This window comes from Microtus oregoni, unplaced genomic scaffold (genome assembly GCF_018167655.1).
Source record: "Microtus oregoni isolate MIOR12 unplaced genomic scaffold, Mior012 000003F_ref0000135, whole genome shotgun sequence".
NCBI classification, from domain to species: Eukaryota; Metazoa; Chordata; class Mammalia; order Rodentia; family Cricetidae; genus Microtus; species Microtus oregoni.
In genome coordinates this window covers 58,007,241-58,031,116 of record NW_024543062.1, presented here as the reverse complement: position 1 = coordinate 58,031,116, position 23,876 = coordinate 58,007,241, and the positions used below count along the sequence as shown (strand labels likewise).

General features: G+C 44.4%; 1 protein-coding gene across 3 annotated transcripts in view; it reads left to right on the top strand.

Moving 5' to 3' along the window:
* Positions 1–22,338, top strand: part of Zranb3 (zinc finger RANBP2-type containing 3) — a 179,379-nt gene extending 157,041 nt beyond the window's left edge. For 2 of the 3 annotated variants that reach the window (XM_041648188.1, XM_041648187.1), the window contains exons 13-21: positions 635–1,022; positions 3,846–4,043; positions 6,519–6,610; positions 8,139–8,240; positions 9,414–9,556; positions 15,928–16,038; positions 16,888–17,272; positions 21,191–21,322; positions 21,622–22,338. In XM_041648188.1, the coding sequence (XP_041504122.1) occupies positions 635–1,022; positions 3,846–4,043; positions 6,519–6,610; positions 8,139–8,240; positions 9,414–9,556; positions 15,928–16,038; positions 16,888–17,272; positions 21,191–21,322; positions 21,622–21,720 (1,650 nt within the window). In that variant the 3' untranslated portion in view covers positions 21,721–22,338. The remainder of the gene's footprint in view (positions 1–634; positions 1,023–3,845; positions 4,044–6,518; positions 6,611–8,138; positions 8,241–9,413; positions 9,557–15,927; positions 16,039–16,887; positions 17,273–21,190; positions 21,323–21,621) is intronic. The other variant, XM_041648189.1, reaches the window with a different exon arrangement.
* Positions 22,339–23,876: the final 1,538 nt, after the last annotated feature.

Here is a 23,876-nt window from a genome sequence, read left to right as displayed (position 1 = left end):
AGAAGGTGAACCCAAGGAAAAACATATAGTTGTCCTCTTGGCTAAGGGAAGTAGACCAAATTTCCGGGGAGAAAATGGGATCTTGGGGGTGGGGTGGGATGGGGGTAAGGGCAGAATGAATATTTTAATGCTGTTTGAAAACTGTTTCCTGGTCAGTGTACTGTTTTAGTATGAGTGTCCTAGTTTATGTACAGTGTGTTTATAGTTTGAGCATGAAAGCATTTTTCTAGGTTCTTGATTGACTTAAGATATTATTTTATATGCCTGAAATGTTTACATATGCAATTCCTTCTTTTACCTGATGTGCATCTAAGGCAGGTAGTTTAGAAAGTTTATTTTTATTTCATAACTCTAGCTAAGTTCCTAACTTTTCTAAAATGTTTCCTCACCTGAATGCTGATTTCACATTAGGGTTAATAAGTTCAGCCCACATAAGTGCTAAGCAAGAAGACATAGGAAGTACATGGCTGTATTCACTCAGTGCATGAGTGTTTATTGCTCTGAGTTGTCTGTATTTATGAAGAGTTGCACTATAATTAGATTCATTTCCTGTCAGTCTGATTAATGAAAATGCTAAGTCCTTTCATTTAGGAAGAACTGCTCCCTCATTTGATACCTGTTGTCTGATTTTTAGTTTGAAAAGGAAAAACAACATGATATTCGATCATTCTTCTTACCAAAATCAACAAAGAGACCGTTGGAAACATCCAAGACGTTCAAGAAGGCTACAGTGGCCCCAAACCCTGGAAAAGTGACTGCAGATGATAGCACTGATGACAGAAATGGTTCTGAACCTGAAGCTAAAAGATTGAAGACCCTCGGCACCAAGGACCCCAGCAGTGCGCTGGAGGGAAGACCACCCTTGCAAGCCAGAGCCACAGCCATGGACGTCCCTGAGGTCAAGTCCCCACTGGCCTCCCCAGCCCTTCCTGAGAAGGGGTGGCAGTGTGGCTTCTGCACATTCATCAATGACTTAGTCCTTCCTTACTGTGAGATGTGTGAGAACCCTCGGGGCAGAGCTGGTGAGTACTCAGAAGGTGAAGGTGAGAGGGAGGGATGGGGCGGTGGGGGTGTCTGAGGAACTAAGTTTCAGATGCCACTGTTACAGATGCAAAGTGTTCTATGACTCAGCAGCCTGCAGCCCTTAAAATGGAATGAGAATTTCACTGAGTGAAGACTGTAAATTCATCCCCTGTGGAATGTGAATGGCTCCTGTTCTGTCAAGAATGTATATCCTGAGTGTCACTGGCTGGCATTAATTTGGTGCAAGTGGGCATTTCTGATTAATGTCAGCAGGTTGTGAGCTCAGTGGGCAGGAGAAGCCTTGTTGCTATGGTAGCAAATGTGCTGCCCATCACAGGCCTGCTGTTATAAAATACATAGTCTTGTTTTTAAGGAAATTATAGAGGATTTCTATATTTAAATGGGATATTTTCGGTAACTGCTTTGCCTGCTTAGTATACATTGCACCATGGTTTTTTTTTTTTTGACAAATCATGAGTTCTTCTCAAGATTTTATTAAAGGAATCTGCCAACACACACACAAATATAAAATAAATACAGTGTAATAGAAAAAATGTCTTTAGCATTCAGTTTTCAGTTTCAGAGAATGTTTTATGCCAATGAAAAACATGCTGGGCAGACAGTTTTGGGCACTAGAAGTGGTTCTTGTATTAAAGGCCTGCACAGTTGTTCACATCAGTTCTCCATGTAGATTCATTCTTCCGACAGCGACTCTAGTGAAGACAGAGCTCAGAGAACTCTGGTGTTGCCATGTTCCTCCTCCTTCTCTCTTAGTTTTGATCTGAAGGAAAATGTATCAGTCTCTCACTTCTGAGAACTCTATCAGAATTGACAAGCGGCCATCTGTGTAGTTGTGTGTGTTACATGAGACAGAACCGCACACTTTGTCCATGCAGTGCCCTTGCCACAGTTAACATGACCCCTGCAACCCCCAGCTGGTGCACACCATGAAATACAGCAACATGTGACTCTAGAATGGTGACAGCTCACAGTGAGAGTAGAAGGTGACGAGCTTAGGGGGAAATCAAAATTAAATGAATAACTTTTTAAAAAATCATAGTTTATTATGTGTTTGATAGTTCTGATTTTTTCCTTTTGATGCAAAGAGCAACAATGAAAGCTTCTAAACCTTTGATTCAATAAGCAACCTGCCAAGAAACTTTAAAAAATAAACACATTTTTGAACATGAAACAATCTGCTTAGAGAAAAAATAAAAATTTTAAGTAACAATGTATTCTCAACATTGCATTGGTCAGCTTTACATTATTACAGTTGACATAACAATTGCCTACCTTGGTTTGTTTGTGCCCCCAAAGTGTTGAAAGACAGAATTAATACTAATTAAACAGAAGAATCCAAAAAATTAGAGGAGCCATATTAGGATGTTGCAGTCTGTTGAGGTAACATGGTACTTTGGAGTGGATATGGTATGGATGCATGGGATGGTAATATTCAACAACAGTTGAAATTGCCCAGTTTTGTATCTCTGATTTGAATGTAAGAGTGGTTATGTCCAAAGCAGCCTACAGACCACTCTACTTTGGAGCCCAGTGGAGCCTCAGGCTTGACAGGCCTGGGCTAGAATCCTGAGGGCTCAGAGATCCCAGTCGTTCAGCTGCTTACAGCACAAGCATTAAGACCCAGGTTTGAATCTCAGCCCCTATATAGAAAGCCAGGTACACCAAACATCCCCATCATGGGAATGCCCAGATGGGCCGATTTCTGAAACTAACCAACTGGCTAGCCAGGAAAGTCAAATTAGTGAGCTCCAGGTTCAGTGAGAGACCAAAATAAGGTGGGAAGTGAGTGAAGAAGGCACCACATGTCAACTGTCAGCTGTGGTGTGTGTGCTTGTGTGTATGTGCACACGTGTATGTGTGCACACATGTGCACAAATGTGTTGCAAAAATTAAAATCTTCAGCATTGGGTTGGAGAGATGGCTCAGCTGGAGAAAGCTTGGCTGCTCTCCCAGAGGACCCACGTTCGATTCCCAGCATCTACATGGCTGCTCACAACAGTCTTTTACTGCAGTCTTAGAGGATCTAACATGGTCTTCTGACCTCCATGGACCCCACACACACATAGTGCACAGCCATACATGGAGACCAAATACCCATATGCATAAAATGAAAATAAATAATAAAAAAAATCCAGTAGTATCCTTTATCCTTCTCACCTCCCCTCAGTTGTTAAACTACAAAGTATATCCCTACTCCAACCCCTCCTGTTGCTACCACATAAAAGCCATCGTCAGCTCTGATCAAGACCCAGTAGCATCCTCTAGTCTTGCCCTTTGGGATCTTTCCATGCAAAACAGAGTCACCCTTTCATAACGAGATTGGCTGGGCTTAGCAGCAGATTGGAGGCAGAGGTCAATGGATCTCTATGAGTTACAGGCCAGCCAAGGCTACATGAGACCTTGGGGGAAAAACCACCACCACCATCAAAACTGCAATCATCATTACTCCTCTAAAGGTCTCCGTTGCTCTCCAGTTCTGTGTCGAGTATACCCAACAGTGTAAGGCTAGGGCAGCAGCAATTCTGAGCTTGGTGGGACTCTCTGAGAGCATGGCTAGAAACGTTTTTTTATTTGTTTGTTTACACTTTTGTTTATCTGTGCATCTTAGAAGAGAGCCTTGGGAAGCAAGGCAAATAGTCCTTCCTGATGATTTGTAAGTCTGCCTGCCTCTGCCTCCCAAGTGCTGAGATCAAAGGTGTGCACCACCAATCCCAGCTATTTCTTCCTTTTTTAAAAAATAAAATTGAGCTGTGACATTTTAATCTATGCTTGTTACACATAACTTATTTTAATGATTCCAGCTGTCCTCAACTGTATGCAGGATGACAATAAAAATGGGGATGGTGATTCTCAGAAAAACACCTCCAGAAATGATCAGGCTAGTTTGGACTGTGTAAAGGAATGTCCTGAACAGCCAGAACCTGAGCAGTTGGCTAATAGCAAGGAAGAAACATGGAAAGGTGAGAGGAAGGACAGACTGACGTCCCAGGCAGGGAATGGTAAGTACTGCTTCCATTTCTAGTGCTCAGATAATAACCATGTGAGGGCCAAGGCTGTGACTCAGTTGGTAGAGTTCGTAGCTACCACACATAAGGTTACAACCTTAGTGCCCAGCACTCAGGAGGAAGGGATGGAATGCTATGAAATCAAGGTCATCCTTGGTCATACTGAATCTGAGGCTAGCCTGGGCTATAATGAGACCCTATTTTAAAACTAATAAACTAAATAAAGAAGTGCCATATACTTCAATACATAATGTTGTTACTAGATTTGTGATTGATACCTTATGCCACATACCTTTTATTCCCTTTTATGTTAAAACACATCTTTAAATACCAGAGGACTCTCTGCTGGCATCAACACTTCACGGTATCACAACCAACAAATTGCTACTGCCACCAGAATATTGCCCTGTGCAACCACAGTGAGCTCGTTGACAGGGAGAGAGCAGATGGTACATCAGGGCAGTAATCAGACTGACAGAGAGCCAACAGCCCTTTAGCAGATCACTAACCTTTATCACATGGATGCTTTTAGATGGCTATGCTCAGCTAGCATTTTTAAGAAACAATTTTAAGGAACATAATTTCAAGACTGTCTGAAACAAGCTAGAGAGATGCCTCAGTGGGTAGTGTGCCTGCCCTGCAAGCATGGGAGGCAGAGATAGGCAGATCTCAGTGAGTTTGAGGCCAGCCTGGTCTACAGAACGAGTTCCAGGATAGGCTCCAAAGCTACAGAGAAACCCTGCCTCAAAAAGCAAAACAAAACAAAAGATTCATTTATTCATCACGTATACAGTGTTCTGCCTGCATGTATGCTTGCAGGCCAGAAGATCTCATCACAGGTGGTTGTGAGCCACCACATGCGTGCTGGGAATTGAACCAGGGGCCTCTGGAAGAGCAGCCAGTACTCTTAACTGCTGAGCCTTCTCTCCAGCCATCAAAGAGTGATTTCTAATCTTTACACATTAATGCCTAATTCTTCAAATATGGAGACGCACTGATTACAAATGCTCTTCTGCTCAAGGTCGGCAGAAAGAACTTCCCATTAAACTGTGGCCCAGCACCTTACAAAGCCCAGACATGCCACCTGTGGCTGTGACTGTTGTTTGTCCTGGGGATCGGGACCAGCAGTGCCTTCTGCCTTCAGCTGCTTTGTTAATAGGTATATAATAGATCTACTAGAAAACTACTATGGTGATGGTATTGCCTAGTGGACTGGCAAGTAAAGCTGAGCCTCTCGATCTGGGAAAGAATGTTCAGAGGTCACTGACCAACCGCAACTGAATTAAGAGTATAAACTCAGCAACTAGAAAGATAGCCAGTGACCAAGAATGACCTGACTTTGGTTCCCAGCACCCAAACCAGGGGGTTCACAATCACCTTAACTCTAGTTTAGGATCTGATGCCCACTGGCCCCACTGGCATCTGCATGCACACAGTGCACATAAATTCACACAGGTGTACACATCGCATAAATAAAAATAGTCAATGCGTTTTAAGAGTACAAGCTCTGGATCCCCTTTCCTATTAAGCAGGTTAATGTGCTGAGATTCCTCCTGTTAAAATGTGCTCTTCATGTGTGAGAAACGCACTGGAGACAGCAGTTAGCACAGTTCCTGGGCCACTGGTGTGTTTGGTAGGCATTAACTGCACTCATTATTTACTTAACCTGTGCTTTTGGGGTTTGGTTTTAATTGTACTTGGGATCCAGTGCAGGGTCTTCGGGCATGCTAGACAAATACTCTACTCCTGAACTGCAGCTCAGCCCCTTTAGCTCTAATTATCTTGCCTCCACAAGTTTTTTCTCTCCTGAAGAATTCTGGGTAATGGGACCAACCCAGGCACATCAGTGGCACTCAACAGGGCTGTCCTGATGCTCATAATCAAATGGGGACTATTTTGTCCCAGCTGCAGTGTGCTCAGCAAAGGGGAGAAATTCTAAAACCCTTCAAGTCCGGTAATGATTTCTGGTGTTACAGAAAGGTCCCTTCTGACACACTCATATCTTTCCAAATGATTCTGGATCTGTTACTTCTTGTTCAATCATTAGCAAAGAAGGCCCAGTTTCCAAATATGCCAATGCTCTTAAAAGACCTGCCTTGAAAGTTTCATTTCAAGCCTAGATAAGCTTGTCGGATGTGTTAGCTTTTAGACATAGCTATTTCATTATTCTAACCTGCACGACAGTGAAATAAGCTGCTTTTTGAAGATCTGTTTATATTTTATTTATCTGTCTAAGCATGTGTATGACCATGTGTGTGGATACCCAGAGAAGCCAGAAGAGGGCATCAGATCCCCTGAAGCTGGAATTACAGGTAGTTGTGAGCCACCTGCATGCGTGTTGTCCATCAAACTGCAGTCTCTGAAAGAACAGCAGATGTTTATAGCTTCTGAGCTATCTCTCCAGACCCCAAGTATGCTATTTTAGAGAGTAGACAGGCTTTTCAGATTCTCTTTTGTTTTCTTCATTAGAACAAAAGAATAATTCAGGCACCCTGCCAGTGTGTGAGACCTTTATGTTTTGTGCAAGTAAAAACACAGACCGGATCCACCTCTATACCCAGGTAAGTGTCACGCAGATTTTGTATCTCAGAATATAAAGTCAGACTTCCTTGCTTCACTTTTCAGTGAAGATCCTAACAGTGAGACAGGCACCCAGTTTTCTGCCTGCATATGACTTGTTAAATTCCCGTCAAATCTCAAGACAAAGAGATATCAAAGCGGAGTCTTTAGGACTTCAGGGAAAGAGACCTTGATTGCAGTGTTACCGTTTAGCATGATCCTGAACAATGGGCTGCTCTCTGCTTCCATTTCCTCAGCTGGAAAATGTAGGGAAGGTTTGTTGCAAGGATAGAACAAGCTCATCCCTGTAGATCACTCAGCATTTTTTTTTTGTTTTTGTTTTTCTTTTCTTTTTTTTTATTGAGAAAAGGAAAAAAAAAAAACAAGTTTCCGCCTCCTCCCAGCCTCCCATTTCCTGAAGCAACATTTGTGGCTGCCTAACACCTCACCTCCATCTCCAACCGCCCCACCCCCCCATCTCACACCCCCACCCTAGCCTCCATGCGGAATGTCAGAGAATAGGCTTCCTAAAGTGAACATTCAGACTGCTGCAGTAGTCTTGGCTAGCAAAGGTCACACGTTTTAGTCTGAAGACCCTTTCCATGATGAAAATGTGTTGAAACCCCTAAGAGCTCTTGTTGATATGGGTTATATCTATTGATAGTTATTCCATTCTGAAGCAAAATGAAGACACTTAAAATATTGATGTATTATTAGTTTTAAAATAACTAACATTCATATAAATAACAAGTGCTTTTTGTTTGATTTTGGGTTGGAGGAGAGGTTCAAGACAGGGTTTCTCTGTGTCACCCCAACTGTCCTGGAACTCACTGGCCTTGAACTCAGCAATTCCCCCGTAAGACTGTTAAGGAGACTCAAGCATAAGGGAGTAAGAGCTTGGTGGGCAGATAATACCCCCAGTATTACTCCTCAGTGCAGCCCCATCTTCCTCTCCAGCCAGGGCATGGACAGCTGGTCTTCATGCAGCAGCAGGGTAGCATAGCTTTGGAGAAGCAGATTTTTAAAACAGGTCTCTAGAATTTCTGTCTCCCTTCCCCTCCTGCCAGTAACAGTGGGCAGATATGTCAACCACCTGGGAAGGGATGGCGAGATGTTTATCGGTGCTGCTGTCTGATGGGAGCCATGTCTGTGATACTGTAAAGATCACTTGGGGGCTGAAAGTGCTTGTGTTAATGCCAAGGACGAGCTGTTCTTCTGCATGCATTTACAGTTTTTCATCGTCTCCATGTGTATTTCCAAGGTTAGGCAGTAGAGAAGTATTTGGGGCAGAAGCACAGCATCCAGGCTGACAGCAGAAAGCTCAGGCTGTGTACAGGCAGAGGAAAAGCCTTCCCTCCCACCTCAGCTCTACAGGGGACTCGTGTCGGATACACTCTTGTCTAGAATGTGCCTCCTGGCGTATTTTTGAGGAGAATGGTCATGCTACATCATAATTAAGTTTTCTTATAAAGTGGTTCCTAGTACCTACAGGCTGAATTGCACTAACAGTGTCTCCTCATCTGTCCTCAGGATGGAAAACCAATGAACTGTAATTTCATTCCTTTGGATATAAAGTTAGACCTTTGGGAAGACTTGCCAGCAAAGTTTCAGCTAAAACAGAATCGTTCACAGGTAAGAAGAGTTCTAAATAATGCACTTGCATTTATTTGAAATAAAATTTAGGACTTTTAGAGATCATTTTTAGTTTAATGAAACAAGCCTTATAGCTGTTGCAGAGTCAGATTGCAGGCTTCATTTCTGTCCATCCAGGCAGTGTCTATTCATTCCACTGGGGCTAAGAATAAATGTGACATCTGTTTCCTTGGTGAGTGATCACACCTGGGCGGCTGCTGAGGACAGAATCGTCCTCACATCTTTTTGCTCTCGTTCATCAGATTAGCAGCTGTGACACATCTGTCAGAATCACATTTTATCTTCTAAGGTTAAATTCTAACAGTGACACATGCCAAGAGCCAGAATAATGCCACACTGTGACTCTGGACTCATTGTCAGAGTGACCTCTGTGCTGCAGCTGCAGGTCAGCCAGCTGCCAGGGAGACCGTAACCTCCATTGCACGCCATCATTTGTATTTACAAGAAAGTAGCAGAGGTTTTGTTGCCTTGCTTTTGCTTTTACTACCCTGTTTGTGGAAATGAAGCAGTACCTGGCGGTCAGCTGCACCCCTCTTGTAGGAAGAGGTAGCAGTGAACTGTTTTCTTTAGCATCACTTAATACTGTTGGTCAGATTCAGATAGATGCTAGATTAGATAGATTGGATAGATGATTGATAGAGATACATAGATGGTAAGGTGGATGGATGGATGGATGGATGGATGGATGGATAGAGAGGTAGATAGACAGATAATAAAACCAAAGCCATTGAACCAGTTATCCTCAATTTATTGCTGGCTTTTGTCCTTTGGTGTCTGAGGCATCTAACACAGTGTGATCATGGGGAGTTGTGCCATCCCCTGCAGCCCTTGCAGGATCTGCCTCCCTAAGGCTAGCTTTTCCAGGGTGGCTGCAGGGGTCTATACTTCTTCCCTGATTTGGTCTCTGTGAGTACTTCTCCCTGTTGGTGCCTGTGTGTTCAGATCATATGTTAAACTGCCTTTAGGGACTCTGATTGAACTTGCCATAGGCAATTTATAACATGAAAGTAGTATCGAGTTGGAGAAAGACAAACTGTAGGGCTCAGCTTGTTTGAGGGATGCTGTAAGACATTGGTTTTCTCATGTAAGTAACGACTTTCAAAGGAAGGTACATGGAGAACAGTTACCTCTTCATCACTTCTGTTCTGCCAGATTTTGAGGCTTGTCCGAGAGTGGAATAGCCTGACAGCCCTGAAGCAGAAGATGATCAGGAAAAGTGGGCAGCTGTTCTGCAGCCCAGTCCTGGCCTTGGAAGAGATCACAAAACAGCAGGCCAAAGAAAACAGTGCTAAAAGGTAAGCGTGCCTTTCCTTCACATCTTGTGGTAGATTGCTTTCATTACAAGCCCTGCATTCCTTCATAGCAGTGAATAAGCCAGTTGTGGGGTACACACTTGTAATTGCACCTCTTAGGAGTGGAGGCATGAGGATCAGGAATTCAAGGTCATTCTCGGCTATATGAGGAGTCCAAGGGTAGTCTGGGTAACAAGAAACCTTGTATTAAGAGAGGGAGGGAGGAAGAATTATACTCAAAATGATAGCTACATCATTTCATAGCAATGTGTATATATATATATATATATATATATATATATATATATATATAATTAAATAGATCTGCTGGGAGACATCAGATTGTCTGGATTTTACTTACCAGGAATCCTGCTCATTAACAGGGGCCAGAGACAGGGGTTGGTGTACCTGTGATACAACAGAGACTTTTACCCGGAGAGTGCAAAGCATGCCCTGGGGCTCTTATCTGCTTTGCTGCAGGGGGCTGGTCCCATTGTAACACACCACCATGTTCCCAGACTGGAAAATAGTGTCAGCTCCGTGGTTGGAAAATAAAGGTTAATTAATTGTGACACATTTTTAGTATCATCTGCCATCTTCACCAAAAGCCCGTTTCTACTCCCCATGTGTGACATTGTAAACATCGTGTCTCTATGATCAGAAACCCTGCTTCTCCTAGCAAGGAACAAAGTTCCTTCTTTGAGGGAAATCACAGAGTGACAGTCCTGCCTGATACACCTTCCTCCATAAATCTACATTTGCGCTAGTCAATAGGGAAGAATAGAAGGATGCAGAGGAAGCCGGGCGATGGTGGCGCACGCCTTTAATCCCAGCACTCGGGAGGCAGAGGCAGGCAGATCTCTGTGAGTTCGAGACCAGCCTGGTCTACAAGAGCTAGTTCCAGGACAGGCTCCAAAGCCACAGAGAAATCCTGTCTCGAAAAACTAAACAAAAAAAAAGAAGGATGCAGAGGTCCTGGGTTTGGTTCCCAGCACCCACATAATGGCTTACAACCATCTGTAACTCCAGTTCAAGGAGATCTAGTTCCCTCCTCCGGCTTCCATAGGCACCACGTTTCCAAAAGTGGGAGATAACTACCCTAAGGGTCAGTTTTCCTAAGTGTCGAAACGTTTGAGGACATTTTAGGTTATCACACTACAGAACATACCTAGAGACCGGCTCGGTTAAGGAGTTGGCCGTGTGAACAGGAGGAGGAGAATGAAGAAAGCTGTTCACGGGGTTTATTTAGACACCTTGTGACTGGTCAGAGAGAGGGAAGTCTTTCAGGGAAACCTTTGTAGCCACAGAGGGGAACAGCTCAGCACTAGCGTCCTGTGGGCGCCTCGGTGAGTAGCAGTGGCAGGAGGAAGGGTGTGTCCACAGAGCAGGTGTGGAAGACCAAGTGAGTGGCAGAGCGCCACCTGAGGCTGCCTTAGACTCCACTCTCTTTCCCTTGTCACCCTACCTGACTGTTTTTAGAGAAATTAACCAAGAGCCTCTTAGAAACCCTCAGCCCAGTGGGCATGAAGGGGGCGGCATCACCCTTCACTCCCTAGGCATGCCCAGGGAGGACTCATTTCTTGAAAACATTAAATGTCAGGCTGGAGACATGGCTCGGTGTGCAGATCACCTGTATGAGGAACCAAGTTCATATCCCCAGGACCCATATATAAGCTGAGTCGATCCAGCAGTCAGGACACAGAGACAGGGATCCTTTGGGCAAGTTGACTAGCTAGACTCGCCAAGTGATTGAACTCCAGATCCAGCAAGAGACCCTGCTTTGGTGAAGTGGAAAGTGATCCAGCAACAGACGCTGAGATCAACCCTTGGTCTACATGCACCTGCAGAGACAGATTCTCTCTCTCTCTCTCTCTCTCTCTCTCTCTCTCTCTCTCTCTCACACACACACACACACACACACAATGTCTTAAGAAGAGCAATAACAAAAAAGACATAAACATGAAATTTTGGGATTCCTGAAAAATTGATTAGATCCCCAGCAAACACCAAACAGTCCCAGCAGTTATAGGCCTTATCCAACCTGAGGTTGCAGCTAGCTTCCAGGTAACTCAGTCTAGGATGATGGGAAATGACCAAGACCAGCAACCACTGTGATGGTTCCTGAATGAGTTCCGTTTCTCAGAGACCAGGCTGATTTAGTGGCAGCCATATTACGTTAGATCCTCTACCAGCAGGTCAGCACCCTAGAGCCCAGGATTATAGCCATCAGTATGAGCCACTTTCCAAAGCACACACTTGTTTTAAAAATGTCTATCTTGGGGGCTGGAGAGATGGCTTGGAGGTTAAGAGCACTGGCTGTTCTTCCAAGAGGTCCTGAGTTCAATTACCAGCAACCTCATGGTGGCTCACAGCCATCTATAGTGGGATCTGATGCCCTCTTCTGATGAGTGCACAATCAGATAGAACACTCGTCTACATAAAATAAATAAATCATAAAAATATTTAAGTGTATCTTTTACTGGAATCTTATTCAGAAACTGGTTTTGTGGGTAACAGTCTTCCTTCTCTGTTTGCCAAAATTGATATTTACCATCATCCTTTTAGGAGCTGTCATATTTCCATGAATGTCTGGAAGCCACAATGAAAAATGAAATATTGGAAACATGACACTAAGTTTTAAAAGGTGTCAGTTCCCTTCTTTGGGGTCAATCTTTTTTTTGTAGTTTTCAGAAACTTACGTTAAACCTTCTCCGCAAAAGCGAGTGGTTGTTTTCCATTTTAACTCTGACTAGATGTCTCGGCACCGCTGAAATGACTGGATTACACATCCGAGCTCTTCCCATTGACAGTACCGAGGCCAGGCTTGACAGCCCCTACTCTGCAATGCTGAGGAAGTCTGAGCTCATTTAGAACCCTCAGAGATGTGTTAGCAGATGCTTCAGTCTGGGAATGAAGTGGTTGGGGGATGGAGGCCAAGAAGGAGGCTTAGAAACTAGAAGATCAAGGTAACTCACTATGAGTTATGTACAGACATAAGTACAAAAATAAATAATATTAAGTTATATATATATATATATAAATATATGATATATCACATATATGTGTTTTTTGAGACAGGATTTCTCTGTGTAACAGCACTGACTGTCCTGGAACTAGCTCTTATAGACTTCTGTTGCAGAAGAGAATAGTCCATCACACATAAAGCAACCAAGACTGGTTTTTGTTTGTTTGTTTTTTGTTTTTTGGGTTTTTTATTGTTTTTTTGGTTTTTGGGTTTTTTTTTTTTTGTTTGTTTGTTTTTTTGCTTTTTCAAGACAGGGTCTCATTGTATTCTTTGGCTGTTCTGGAACTCACTTCAAAAACAGGCTGACCTCTAACTCAGAGATACACCTGCCTCTGCCTTCTGAGTGCTGTGATTTAAGGTGTGTGGCTCTAAGCCCAGCTCACAGCAGCCAAGACTTTTAACCTAGAGATTCTAGTTCTGGGGAATTCATATATATGTGTGTTTCTGTTTCCATTGTGTGTGTGTGTGTGTGTGTGTGTGTGTGCACATATGGAGATGTCAGGAATCATCCTCAATTGCTTTTCCACCTTGTTCATTGACGCATGTCTCTGAAATCCAAAGCTTACGTATATGGCAAGTCTATGAGGCAGAACTACAGGTGGCCACACCCATCTGGCAATTGGATGGATTTTTGGGGATCGAAACCCTATTTCTTATACTTGCTCTTCAAGCACTTATAACTACGAGCCATCTCCCTAATCCCTATATACACAGTTTATGTATAAAAACTACAGTGGAGGGCTGGAGAGATTGCTCGGGGGTTAAGAGCACTGGCTGCTCTTTGAGACGACCCAGGTTCAATTCCTAGCACCCACGGGGCAGCTTAGAACAATCTGTAACTCCAGCTCCAGGAGATTGGATGCCCTTTTCAGATTCCCACACACACTAGGCACAAGTGGTACACAAACGTGTGTGCAGGCAAAACAGCTATACACATAAACCAAAGTATTGTAAGAGACCCATGTCCCCCCTAGAGTCTAGAGCATTTTTAAATGTGGTAGGGTAAATGTATACTTTCGCCTGACAGCCACTCATCAGAAACTAGGTACACAGGTTATCACCTGGTGATAGTGGAGTGGCATGCAACCATTAAAATGAATAGGGAGGGCTGGGCATATAGTTCAGTAAGTAAAGAGAACTTGTTTTGCAAGCACGAAGGCCAGTGTTCAAATCCCCGTCACGCATGTGAAAAAAACAAAACAAAAAGCTGGGCATGAAGAAGTTCATGTGGAATTTAAAATATCTGCAATAAGGGTAAACTAGCCAAGAAATTGGGTCATGCTAATTAGAAAAAATTAATTGGGTAATTGCATTTCACCTCCTTAATTCCCCATTTACCTTGAATTGAATTACTTTACTTCCCACACCTAGACCAGGTGTGTTACTGATAGTGCGTGAGAGGGTCTGGCTCCCACATCAAGAGGGCTTTGTTCTGCTAAGACTGGCAAGTTAAGGGGCTGCTGCCTTGGGCGGCAACCTTGAGTTTATAGGACATCCAGTTGAACTGGGTTAGCTAAAAGAATCACTTTACACGAAAGCTGTGTGGTGTTGTAGCTGACAGAGCTGATTTGCTGGGACCTCAAAGGTCAGAAGAGGAGGCACACTTGGAAAGTCTCTGTGCAGTTAGAGAGGCAGTTTCCTTAAGGCTGTGGGCCGTACGTGTATTTGATCATTTCTTATGCCCACATCCACTCCTTTCTTCCCCCAGATTTGAGAGTTTGTGTAGTCTGGTTTTCTTGCTGCAGTAAAATCTCTGATCATGAGTAACTTGGACAGGAAAGGGTCTGCTCAGCTTATACTTCCAGGCCACGCTCTGATTAGTGAGGAAAAATGGGTTGAGGTTGGGAACTTGAGGAAGGAACTGAGAAGGAACCATGAGGTTTGCTGCTTCCTAGTTAGCTCTCTGGCTCACTCTGCAGCTTTCTTATACAATGTGGGATCATCTATCTGGCCAGGAAATGGTGCCACCCACAGTGGGCTGGGACCTCCAACACCAATGAACTGTCAAGACAATCCCCTACAGACATGCCCACAGGCAAGCGTATCTGAGTAATTCCTCAACCAGGCTTTCCTCTCAGATAATGCCAGACTGTGGATAGTTGACAATTAAAAATTATGAATGACTCTTGACTTTCTTAGAGAAGTGAATATTGTGACAACTGATTTGGACAAAGATAGGGGTTTCCACATAACAAACAGCAGCCAGAAGGACAAGCACATTTTCAAATGTCACAGTCAGCTAAGAAACATAATTGCGTCTTTCCTTTGCTCCTTTACTTTCACCAGGAGCGTGGTAAATATAAGTTACAGATTCTTCTTGAGAGTATGACTCAGTGCAGAACACTTGATTAGCTTACAAGGTGGGTTCCAGGGTCAGTCTTTGGTACCAGGGGGACAGGAGGCAACCACCAAGTTGAGACTGTGTTGGCGATCCATTATGAGCTGGCAATATGGCTCAGTGGGTAAAGGCATTTGCAACCAAATCTGAGTTCAATCCCTAGAACCCACATGTTAGAAGGAGAAAACAAACCTGACTTGTAACAGAGAGAGAGAGGTCATTTTTTAAAAGATTTAAGGCTCTATGAGCTGGCTCAGCAGTTAAGAGGACTTGCTACTTACCGAAGATCTGGACTTGGTTTCCAGCACCCACATTGGACTGCTTATCACTCCATTTCTGGGGTGGGGGGCGGATATGATGCTCTTCTTCTGGCCTCTGTAGGAACTCCATGCAGTGTGTGTGTGTGTGTGTGTGTGTGTGTGTGTGTGTGTATGTGTGTGTGTGTACATACATGCAATTACAATTGTAAGGATTTTCTAAAAATACAGAAAATAAATGAGCAAGGTGCTGTTCATTTTTAATCCCAGCACTTCAGAAGCGGGGCAAGCAGATCTCTGTGAGTTCAAGGCCAGCTTGGTCTCTCTAGGGAGTTGCAGGCTAGCTAGGATCACTACATAGTGGGACTCAAAACAGAAAAGAGTATAGAAACTCTTTTTATGTTGTTACTCTGAGTTAACTGCACATAATAATGGGTTTCACTGTGATGTTTTCATTCACGTAGATAATGCAGACAATGCATTTTGTTCAGACTCACCCCATCACCCTCTCTTGTTCCCTTTCCTCTCCCACTGACCCCTTCTTCTTCCCAACTAGTCTGTCTTCTGTATCCACGCCTTTGTGTGTGTAACCACAATACTCTGTGAGCGTATTCAGGGTTGCTTACAGGAGCGTGGCTGAAGACTTAGTTACTAGAACATGGATACCTCACCAGCGACTACACCCTCAGCAATGCCTCTCCCTCCCCAGAAACTCCTATATGAGAAAAACATATTTAACATCTAATTGTTCTAGATATATCACTAAAGAAGATGTTGCCACGGCCTCCATGAATAAAGTGAAAACCGATGGGGGCCACATCCGTCTGATCACCAAGGAGTCCAGGCCACAGGACCCTTCTATAAAGTAAGTGCCCCATGACACTTCCACCCAGTGAAAAATACTGCTTCAAACTTACACACCAGTTTCTGTGATAATAGCCCCCATGGTGTGACCTCTTCAGAGGTCACAAAGCAGTGTCAGGATTTACTAGCTTTTTGGGCCTCCTAACAATGCTCCTAGGCCCATGAGCTTATCATCTTAGACATCAGAGATGAGGAATACCCTAAGCCAGGAGCCTATGTGACCTGCCCCAGGTGGGTAAAGATGCCAGGAGACCTGGCCTTAGACCTGACTCTGTCTGCGAGCCTGGCATTGTTCCAGTCATATCAGCCCTGTATGGCTGGGGCCCTTCTCAGCTGAGCATGTGTCCTGTTGTGTTTCACATCTAATGTTATCTGATCAACTTGTAGTTTACCTGGAGAAACCTGATATTTAACAAGTGTTCTGCTCTATCACTCTGGCTATGACAGTCCCTTCACCCTGTAAGGCAGAAACAAACAAACAAACAAAAAAACCAGAAGAATCCATAGTGCCCTGAGGCTGAGGAGGTGTATAGGCCAGCTGAGTGAGGAGCAGTGCAGCCAATAGGGTTCCGGAGATTTCACATTAGTCTGGATGAGCATTTCCAGTCCATCTCATGGTCTAGCATCATCTAATGTCTGGAAGTGATTAGTGGGGAGGCCTCTCAGCGCGTAAAAGAGGCTGCTTGTGTCAAATTAGTTTTTGTGGCATGGTTCTTCTCAAGTTAGATGGACTATGGGATACTACCGACCGCAGCCATTTCACCTCCTGACTGAATTCCAGATCGGAGACTTTCTGCAGAGCAGTGGCCCAGCTTCCCTACTTACTATATGGTGTTTTGTTCTATTGTAGAAAGCTCGGCAGAGCCTGTGTCCTATTTCCAAAACCCTGTCCGGCTGATCTTGCTCTTGAGCCATCCCCATCTAAAGGCTACATTCAGGCTGTGGATAAGGAAGGAAGGCCGCTCTGTCTCCGCTGCCAGCATCCCACCTGCCAGCCTGAGCAAGGGTCCAGCGCCTGGGACTCACGGTTCTGCTCCCTGGAATGTCAGGAGGAATTCTGGATCCGGTCCAATAACAGTTACCTGAGAGCCCAGGTGTTTGCAGCAGAACATGGCGTGTGTCAGCTCTGCGGGGTGAATGCACAGGAACTCTTTCTGCGATTGAGAGATGCCCCTAAAAGTCAGAGGAAGAGTCTACTAGATGCTGCCTGGACTGAAAAGCTCCCACTGGAGCAGGTATGTCTCCGTGGCCTGTCACAGTGGCACGGTCCAAGGTGAATGCTGACGTACTCTGTCGAGAAAATAGCAAACCCACACCATCACCAGCTTTAGCGCTCACTGTGTGGCTCTCCACTTGCATCTGTCTCTCGCTTCGTCCAGTCAGCTCATCTTCATTATACATCTCATGGGCAATGACTGCCGCCCGCCTCCCTTCTCTCCCTCTGTTCTCTCCTTCCCCTCCTTCTTCCTCCTCCTTCCTTTCTTCTTCCCTCCTTCTCATACCCCTTTCCTCCCTCCATCCCTTTCCTTCTTTCCCACTCCCTTCCTGTCTCTCTTACCCTCTCCCTCCCTCTCTCTTCTCTCAGCTCTTCCTGTGTAAAAACATAATCACAGTACAAATGACTACAGCCAACAAAATGAGAAGTTGTCAATTATAGTAAGTGCATGTTTGCTTTTCAAGATTGTCTCATTTATTTTGTTCAAATTAGGATCAAAATACATCTTTGTTTTGGTTGTCATGCCATTTATGCTTTGTTTAGTCTCTGGCATCCCCTCCCTTTTTTGTACTGTTGATTGAGGAAAGAAACAGGATCATTTCCCTTCACTCTGTGTGTCTCACTGTGTCCACATGATGTCTCGACTTGTTTTCCTGAGTAGTGGCTCTGTGTCTAGGTGTCCTTGGATTATGATTCTGTCTTAAGGGTTAAGTGTGGTCCATGGCTGCAAACACAGACACTGAGCTACTTCCAATATGTTCGTATCTTAGGACCAGGCGTAAGGGGGTAACTCCAAAATGCAGCTTATAATGAAAAGGCTGTGTGTGTGGTCCATTGCACAATGCAACTTTAGTAAAAGCTTTTGGCCAGTTCCACTGCCTAGCACACTCATCAGTATTCACTTAGCTTCCCGAGACACAATAAGATGTCCGATCTTCTTACAAAAACTATTCTAAACTTCCAACTAAAGGAAAATTTCTCATTTTGTGGTGTGCTTAGTCAAAAAAGGGTCAGTAAAGCAATCCCTGCCACTAAGATATCAGAGGAATTCCTGTCAACTAAACAAATTATATATTTTTTACCAGGTGTGGTAGCACACACCTTTAATCCCGACACTCACTCGGGGAAACAGAGGCAGGAGGATCTCAGCAAGTTCAAGGCTACCCTGGTCCACAGTAAGTTCCAGGACAGCCAAGGCTACATAGTGAGTCATTGACTAGAATTAATTAATTAAAAAACAAATTATATATTTTAATTTAATTTACCTACTACATTATGATAGAATTAGCTAATATTTGTTTCTAAATGATGACTTAATGTATCTATGGGATCTCGAGAAATACATTTATTTCTCTAGCAATATTCCTGAGATATCCCCTGGTCTAACTGCACCCCTCAGCCAAGCTCCCGCACTGCCTGCTGCCTGGGCAAGCAGTCTTCTGAAGATGTGCGGGAGACTCACAGCCATCTTGAAAGTGACCTGTCTAGGAATGTAGCAGCCACTGCTGTTAGACACTACTCCCAGGAGTGCTGAGGGAAGAAGCCTTGACAGGAGGCTCACATTGAACAGGATTCTTTTCATGAGGCAAATTCAGCATGATGAGAGCTGGCCCCCGGGGATCTGCTGCGCATTTCCCAGAGAAAATAAAGACATTTTCTGGACCATTGAATCTGCCAGTTAAAGATGCTCGGAGAGAAAAAAAAAAAACTGGCTGCAAAGGGCAGAAGCAAATGGATTCTTTTCTTCTAAGAATATGCCATTTTGAATGACATTTGTCGTCACTTCTAAACTCAATCTGTTCCTTCTAACAGAAGGCTGGAAGCTCAGTACGGAAGAAAGAAAGTCAGGCAGTGACTAACTTTAGCAGGACAAAGTTCCCTGCACCAGCTTGCCGCCTGAGAACTCCTCAGGGGTTGGCGCTACTGGTCAGGTCACTGGTCCACCCCAGAGCCCTACCTGCTTTCTCTAAAGTGCCTTACAAATGTCCAGCTTGGCCAGCACCATCTACTGAAAAGGTTGTCTTTTTTCCAGGGTCTGTGCTTGACGCCTGTCTTAGTTAGGGTTCTATTGCTGTGAAGAGACACCACGACCACAGCGACTCTTATAAAGGAAAACATTTATTTGGGGCTGACTTACATACAGTTCAGAAAAAGAGACTGTGAGCCACACTAGGCTTAGCTTGAGCATATGAGACCTCAAAGCCTGGCCCCAAAGTGACACACTTCCTCCAACAAGGCCACACCTACTCCAAAAAAGCCACGCCTCCTATAGGCTAAGCATTCAAACACATGAGTCTATAGGTGTTATTCCTAGTCAAACCATCACAGCACCTGCATCAAAAATTAGGGGTCCAAGCCGGCCGGTGGTGGCACACACCTTTAATCCCAGCCCTCAGGAGGCAGAGGCAGGCGATCTCTGAGAGTTCAAGGCCAGCCTGGTCTACAGAGTGAGTTCTAGGACAGCCAGAGCTTTTACACAGAGAAACCCTGTCTCAAAAAAAAAAAAAATTAGGTGTCTATAATTGTATGGGTCTGTTTTTGGGTCCTCTGTTGTCTTCCATTGATGTGTGTGTGTGTGTGTGTGTGGTTTTTTTGTCCCAGCAGTATATGTCTTTGTCACTTTTTTTTTTTTTTTTTTTTTGGTTTTTCAAGACAGGGTTTCTCTGTGGCTTTGGAGCCTGTCCTGGAACTAGCTCTAGCTCTTGTAGACCAGGCTGGTCTCGAACTCACAGAGATCCGCCTGCCTCTGCCTCCCAAGTGCTGGGATTAAAAGCGTGCGCCACCACCGCCCGGCTTGTCTTTGTCACTTTGAGGTCAGGAATATGATGCCTCTAGCTGTGTGTCTGCTTTAGGGTAGATCTAATCATGGGTTCCTATGGCCAGCATTCATAAAATTAATTTTAATGACTTTCTTATCTAAGGCTAAAAAAATAAAAGACATCTTACCTGCTAATCCCTGAGGTTTAAACAGTTGCAATACCCTATGTAAGGTAGAGAAGGTTTGTGGAGATTTCATGCCATGCCAGTCCACGGAACCTGGGGACTTGTCTGGTAAATAACAAAAGTTCTGGCCAGAGCTGATGCAACTCAGTTAGTAGAGAGCTTGTCGAGTGCACAGGAAACCTGGGTTCCTTGCCCAGCACTGCATAAACCCAGCATGATACTGCAGGCTCTAATCCCAGCACTTGAAGTTGGAAGAGGGGGGGTTAAGAGTTCAAGGTCATCTTTGGCTACATGATTAATTTGATCCCAGCCTGGGATACAAAAGATGTTTCCTAGAAAATAAGACCAAACAAAACATTGTGGATAGTAGTGTTAACCTGCCGTTGATATAGGAACAAATGCATTTAGGTAAATAATGAATGGTTATTTAGTTATTAATACTGATTTATTAATATTAATATAGCTTTTAATTCCCAATCTGTTCTTATTTTCTCACTTTTGGCTTCATAAATATATAAAGCAACTTAAAGGGTAAAAAAACAACCAGTTTCCCCCCAATCTGTCAGGAGCCTTGTTACCTTGTATTTGGTTATAAGATTTCTCAAATATGTTAGGTAATATGGGGAAAGGAAAAATCTTTAGAAACATTTTATTGCTTTCAAATTGCTAACCTTGAGTTTTATGGTTTTTTTTTTTTTTAACTCACAACAATAGCTATAAAAGGCATCCTGAGCCAGGCGGTGGTGGCGCACGCCTTTAATCCCAGCACTCGGGAGGCAGAGGCAGGCGGATCTCTGTGAGTTCGAGACCAGCCTGGTCTACAGAGCTAGTTCCAGGACAGGCTCCAAAGCCACAGAGAAACCCTGTCTCGAAAAAGCAAAAAAAAAAAAAAAAAAAAAGGCATCCTGATGTGTTTCCCCTGTGCTTTTGCTGTAGAAAGGGATTGCACAGTGCACAGCCACAGCTCCTTGCTGATTATATGTTCTTCCTGCAGCTAAATGAAATGCTAAGAAACCCAGGAGAAGGCCACTTCTGGCAGGTGGATCACATCAAGCCAGTGTATGAGGGAGGGGGACAGTGCTCCCTGGACAACCTGCAGACTCTCTGCACCGTGTGCCACAGGGAGGTCAGTGACAATCACACGTGTGTGCTAGTCCAAGCAGCCCTGGGGGGAACTTGTGCACACGGGTGGGCGAGGCTGGACAAGCTTGCAGCCCCATCTGGGAGCAGATGTGAGGTGCTTCCTGACACTGGCTCTGTGGAAGCGCACTGTCACGGATGTGGGGCGGCTGCTACCCTCTTCATTCCTTCTCTGAGGGTGCGGCTCAGTGGGTAGCTCACTCACCGAACACTCATGGCTCTCTGGCCACACGCCACTGCAGCACAGTCTCCCCTAACCTGAACCTTGCATTTGCTGATTTCTAGAGAACTGCCCAGCAAGCCAAGGAAAGGAATCAGGCAAGACGACGCTCCCTGGCGATGAAGCACGGGTCAGACATCACTCGGTTTCTGGTGAAGAAGTAGCGGAGTAAACAGAGCACATGGCCTGCAGGTAGAGGGGCTGACGAGATGTCTCTTGGTGTTTGTCTAGTATTTTAAGAGTGAAAAGTGTTTAAACATCATCAAGAACTAGAATTTAGACTTTGTGCTAAGTGCTCTCAAAATGAAGCGGCTAGCAGAAACTGAGGAGTGATGGGAAGCGTTTCTGTGGTCTGCGGACTCCATGTAGGTTGTCAATCATGTTTCAGGAAGACTTTGTTCAGCTTTTGTTTCCCCTTATACGCCCTCATCGCTGCACTGTGCATGTAATATGTGATAAATATATTTCCAATACCTGGCAGTTGCTTCTTGGTTAGTATTAGTTCTGGATTGTGGGGTATAAATGGAAATTCCAGAAAAATCAGGGACATTTTGGAAGAAAGCCATCATTACTGTAGAATTCTGGGCCGACCATGGCCAGCTTGCCTCCTGGAGAAGAGCTTCCAAAACAGGCTTTGTGTTTGGGATGTTGCCTTCTTCTGGGCCAGCCGTCTTTCTTGAAAAGATACTTTTGTAAATAAACTATTTGTGACAATGGCTTCTGTGTAGAATTTGTGTGCTCTGGGCAATCATGGGAACAAAGATAGAACATAAAATATAATGCCACCAAATTTTTATGGTCTAGTTTTCTGTTTGTTTGCATGTTACTTTTTTCCTTTTGTGTTGTTTTTATGTAAAACCAGGCTAATTATCGAAAGAACCTCTGTCTCGAAGCCGGGCGGTGGTGGCGCACGCCTTTAATCCCAGCACTCGGGAGGCAGAGGCAGGCGGATCTCTGGGAGTTCGAGACCAGCCTGGTCTACAAGAGCTAGTTCCAGGACAGGCTCCAAAACCACAGGGAAACCCTGTCTCGAAAAAAAACCAAAAAAAAAAAAAAAAAAAAAAGAACCTCTGTCTCCTGGTCTTCATTGTCTGGTTTTAAAATCCTGGTAGTGTTTGCATCCAGGCACACCTTGGCTCTGCCCCTTGGGAACCTGGCACAGTGCATCAAGCCCTATGTCCTGCGTCAGGCCTGCCAGCATGACAGGCAGTACCCTGTCCCTTTAAGAGACAAGTCTCACCTACTCCCTCTCTCTTCCTTTCTGCCATTTCTCTCAGGAGGCAGTTTTCTGTCTCTCTCTTCTTCTATCTCTTCCCCTCTCTGCATCTCTCTCAGGGGTTTCTCTGTAGCTTTGGAGCCTGTCCTGAAACTAGCTATTGTAGACCAGGCTGACTTCAAACTCACAGAGATCCACCTGCCTCTGTCTCCCAAGTGCTGGGATAATAGGCGTGTACCACTACCGCCTGGCAATATTTTGTTTTTAAAATAATCTTGTACTTTTTAAAGATTTTTTTAAAAAGTTATGTGTTTCTGTGTCCCTGTATGGAGGTATGAGTACAGTTTATTTGCCAGACCTGGAGTTACCGAGAGCCATGAGCCATTCAGCAAGAGTGCTAGGAACTGAACTGATGTTTTCCGGAAGAGCAACAAACACGCCTAACCACTGAACCATCTCTCCATTTCTGAATCCTATTTTATGAAGTTTATTTCTGGTACCTCTTTTAAAAAGATGACAAGCCGTGAGGTAAGCCAGACCCAAAAAGAGGAACATGGGATGTACTCACTCATATTTGGTTTCTAGCCATAAATAAAGGACATTGAGCTTATAATTCACGTTCCTAGAGAAGCTAAATAAGAAGGTGAATTCAAAGACAAACATATAGGCATCCTCCTGAATATTAACCTTCATCAGGCGATGAAAGGAGACAGAGACAGAGTCCCACATTGGAGCACCGGACAGAAATCTCAAGGTCCAAATCAGGAGCAGAAAGAGAGGGAGCACGAGCAAGGAACTCAGGACCGCGAGGGGTGCACCCACACACTGAGACAATGGGGATGTTCTATCGGGAACTCACCAAGGCCAGCTGGCCTGGGTCTGAAAAAGCATGGGATAAAACCGGACTCGCTGAACATAGCGAACAATGAGGAGTACTGAGAACTCAAGATCAATGGCAATGGGTTTTTGATTCTACTGCACTTACTGGCTTTGTGGGAGCCTAGGCAGTTTGGATGCTCACCTTACTAGACCTGGATGGAGGTGGGCGGTCCTTGGGCTTCCCACAGGTCAGGGAACCCTGATTGCTCTTCGAGCTGATGAGAG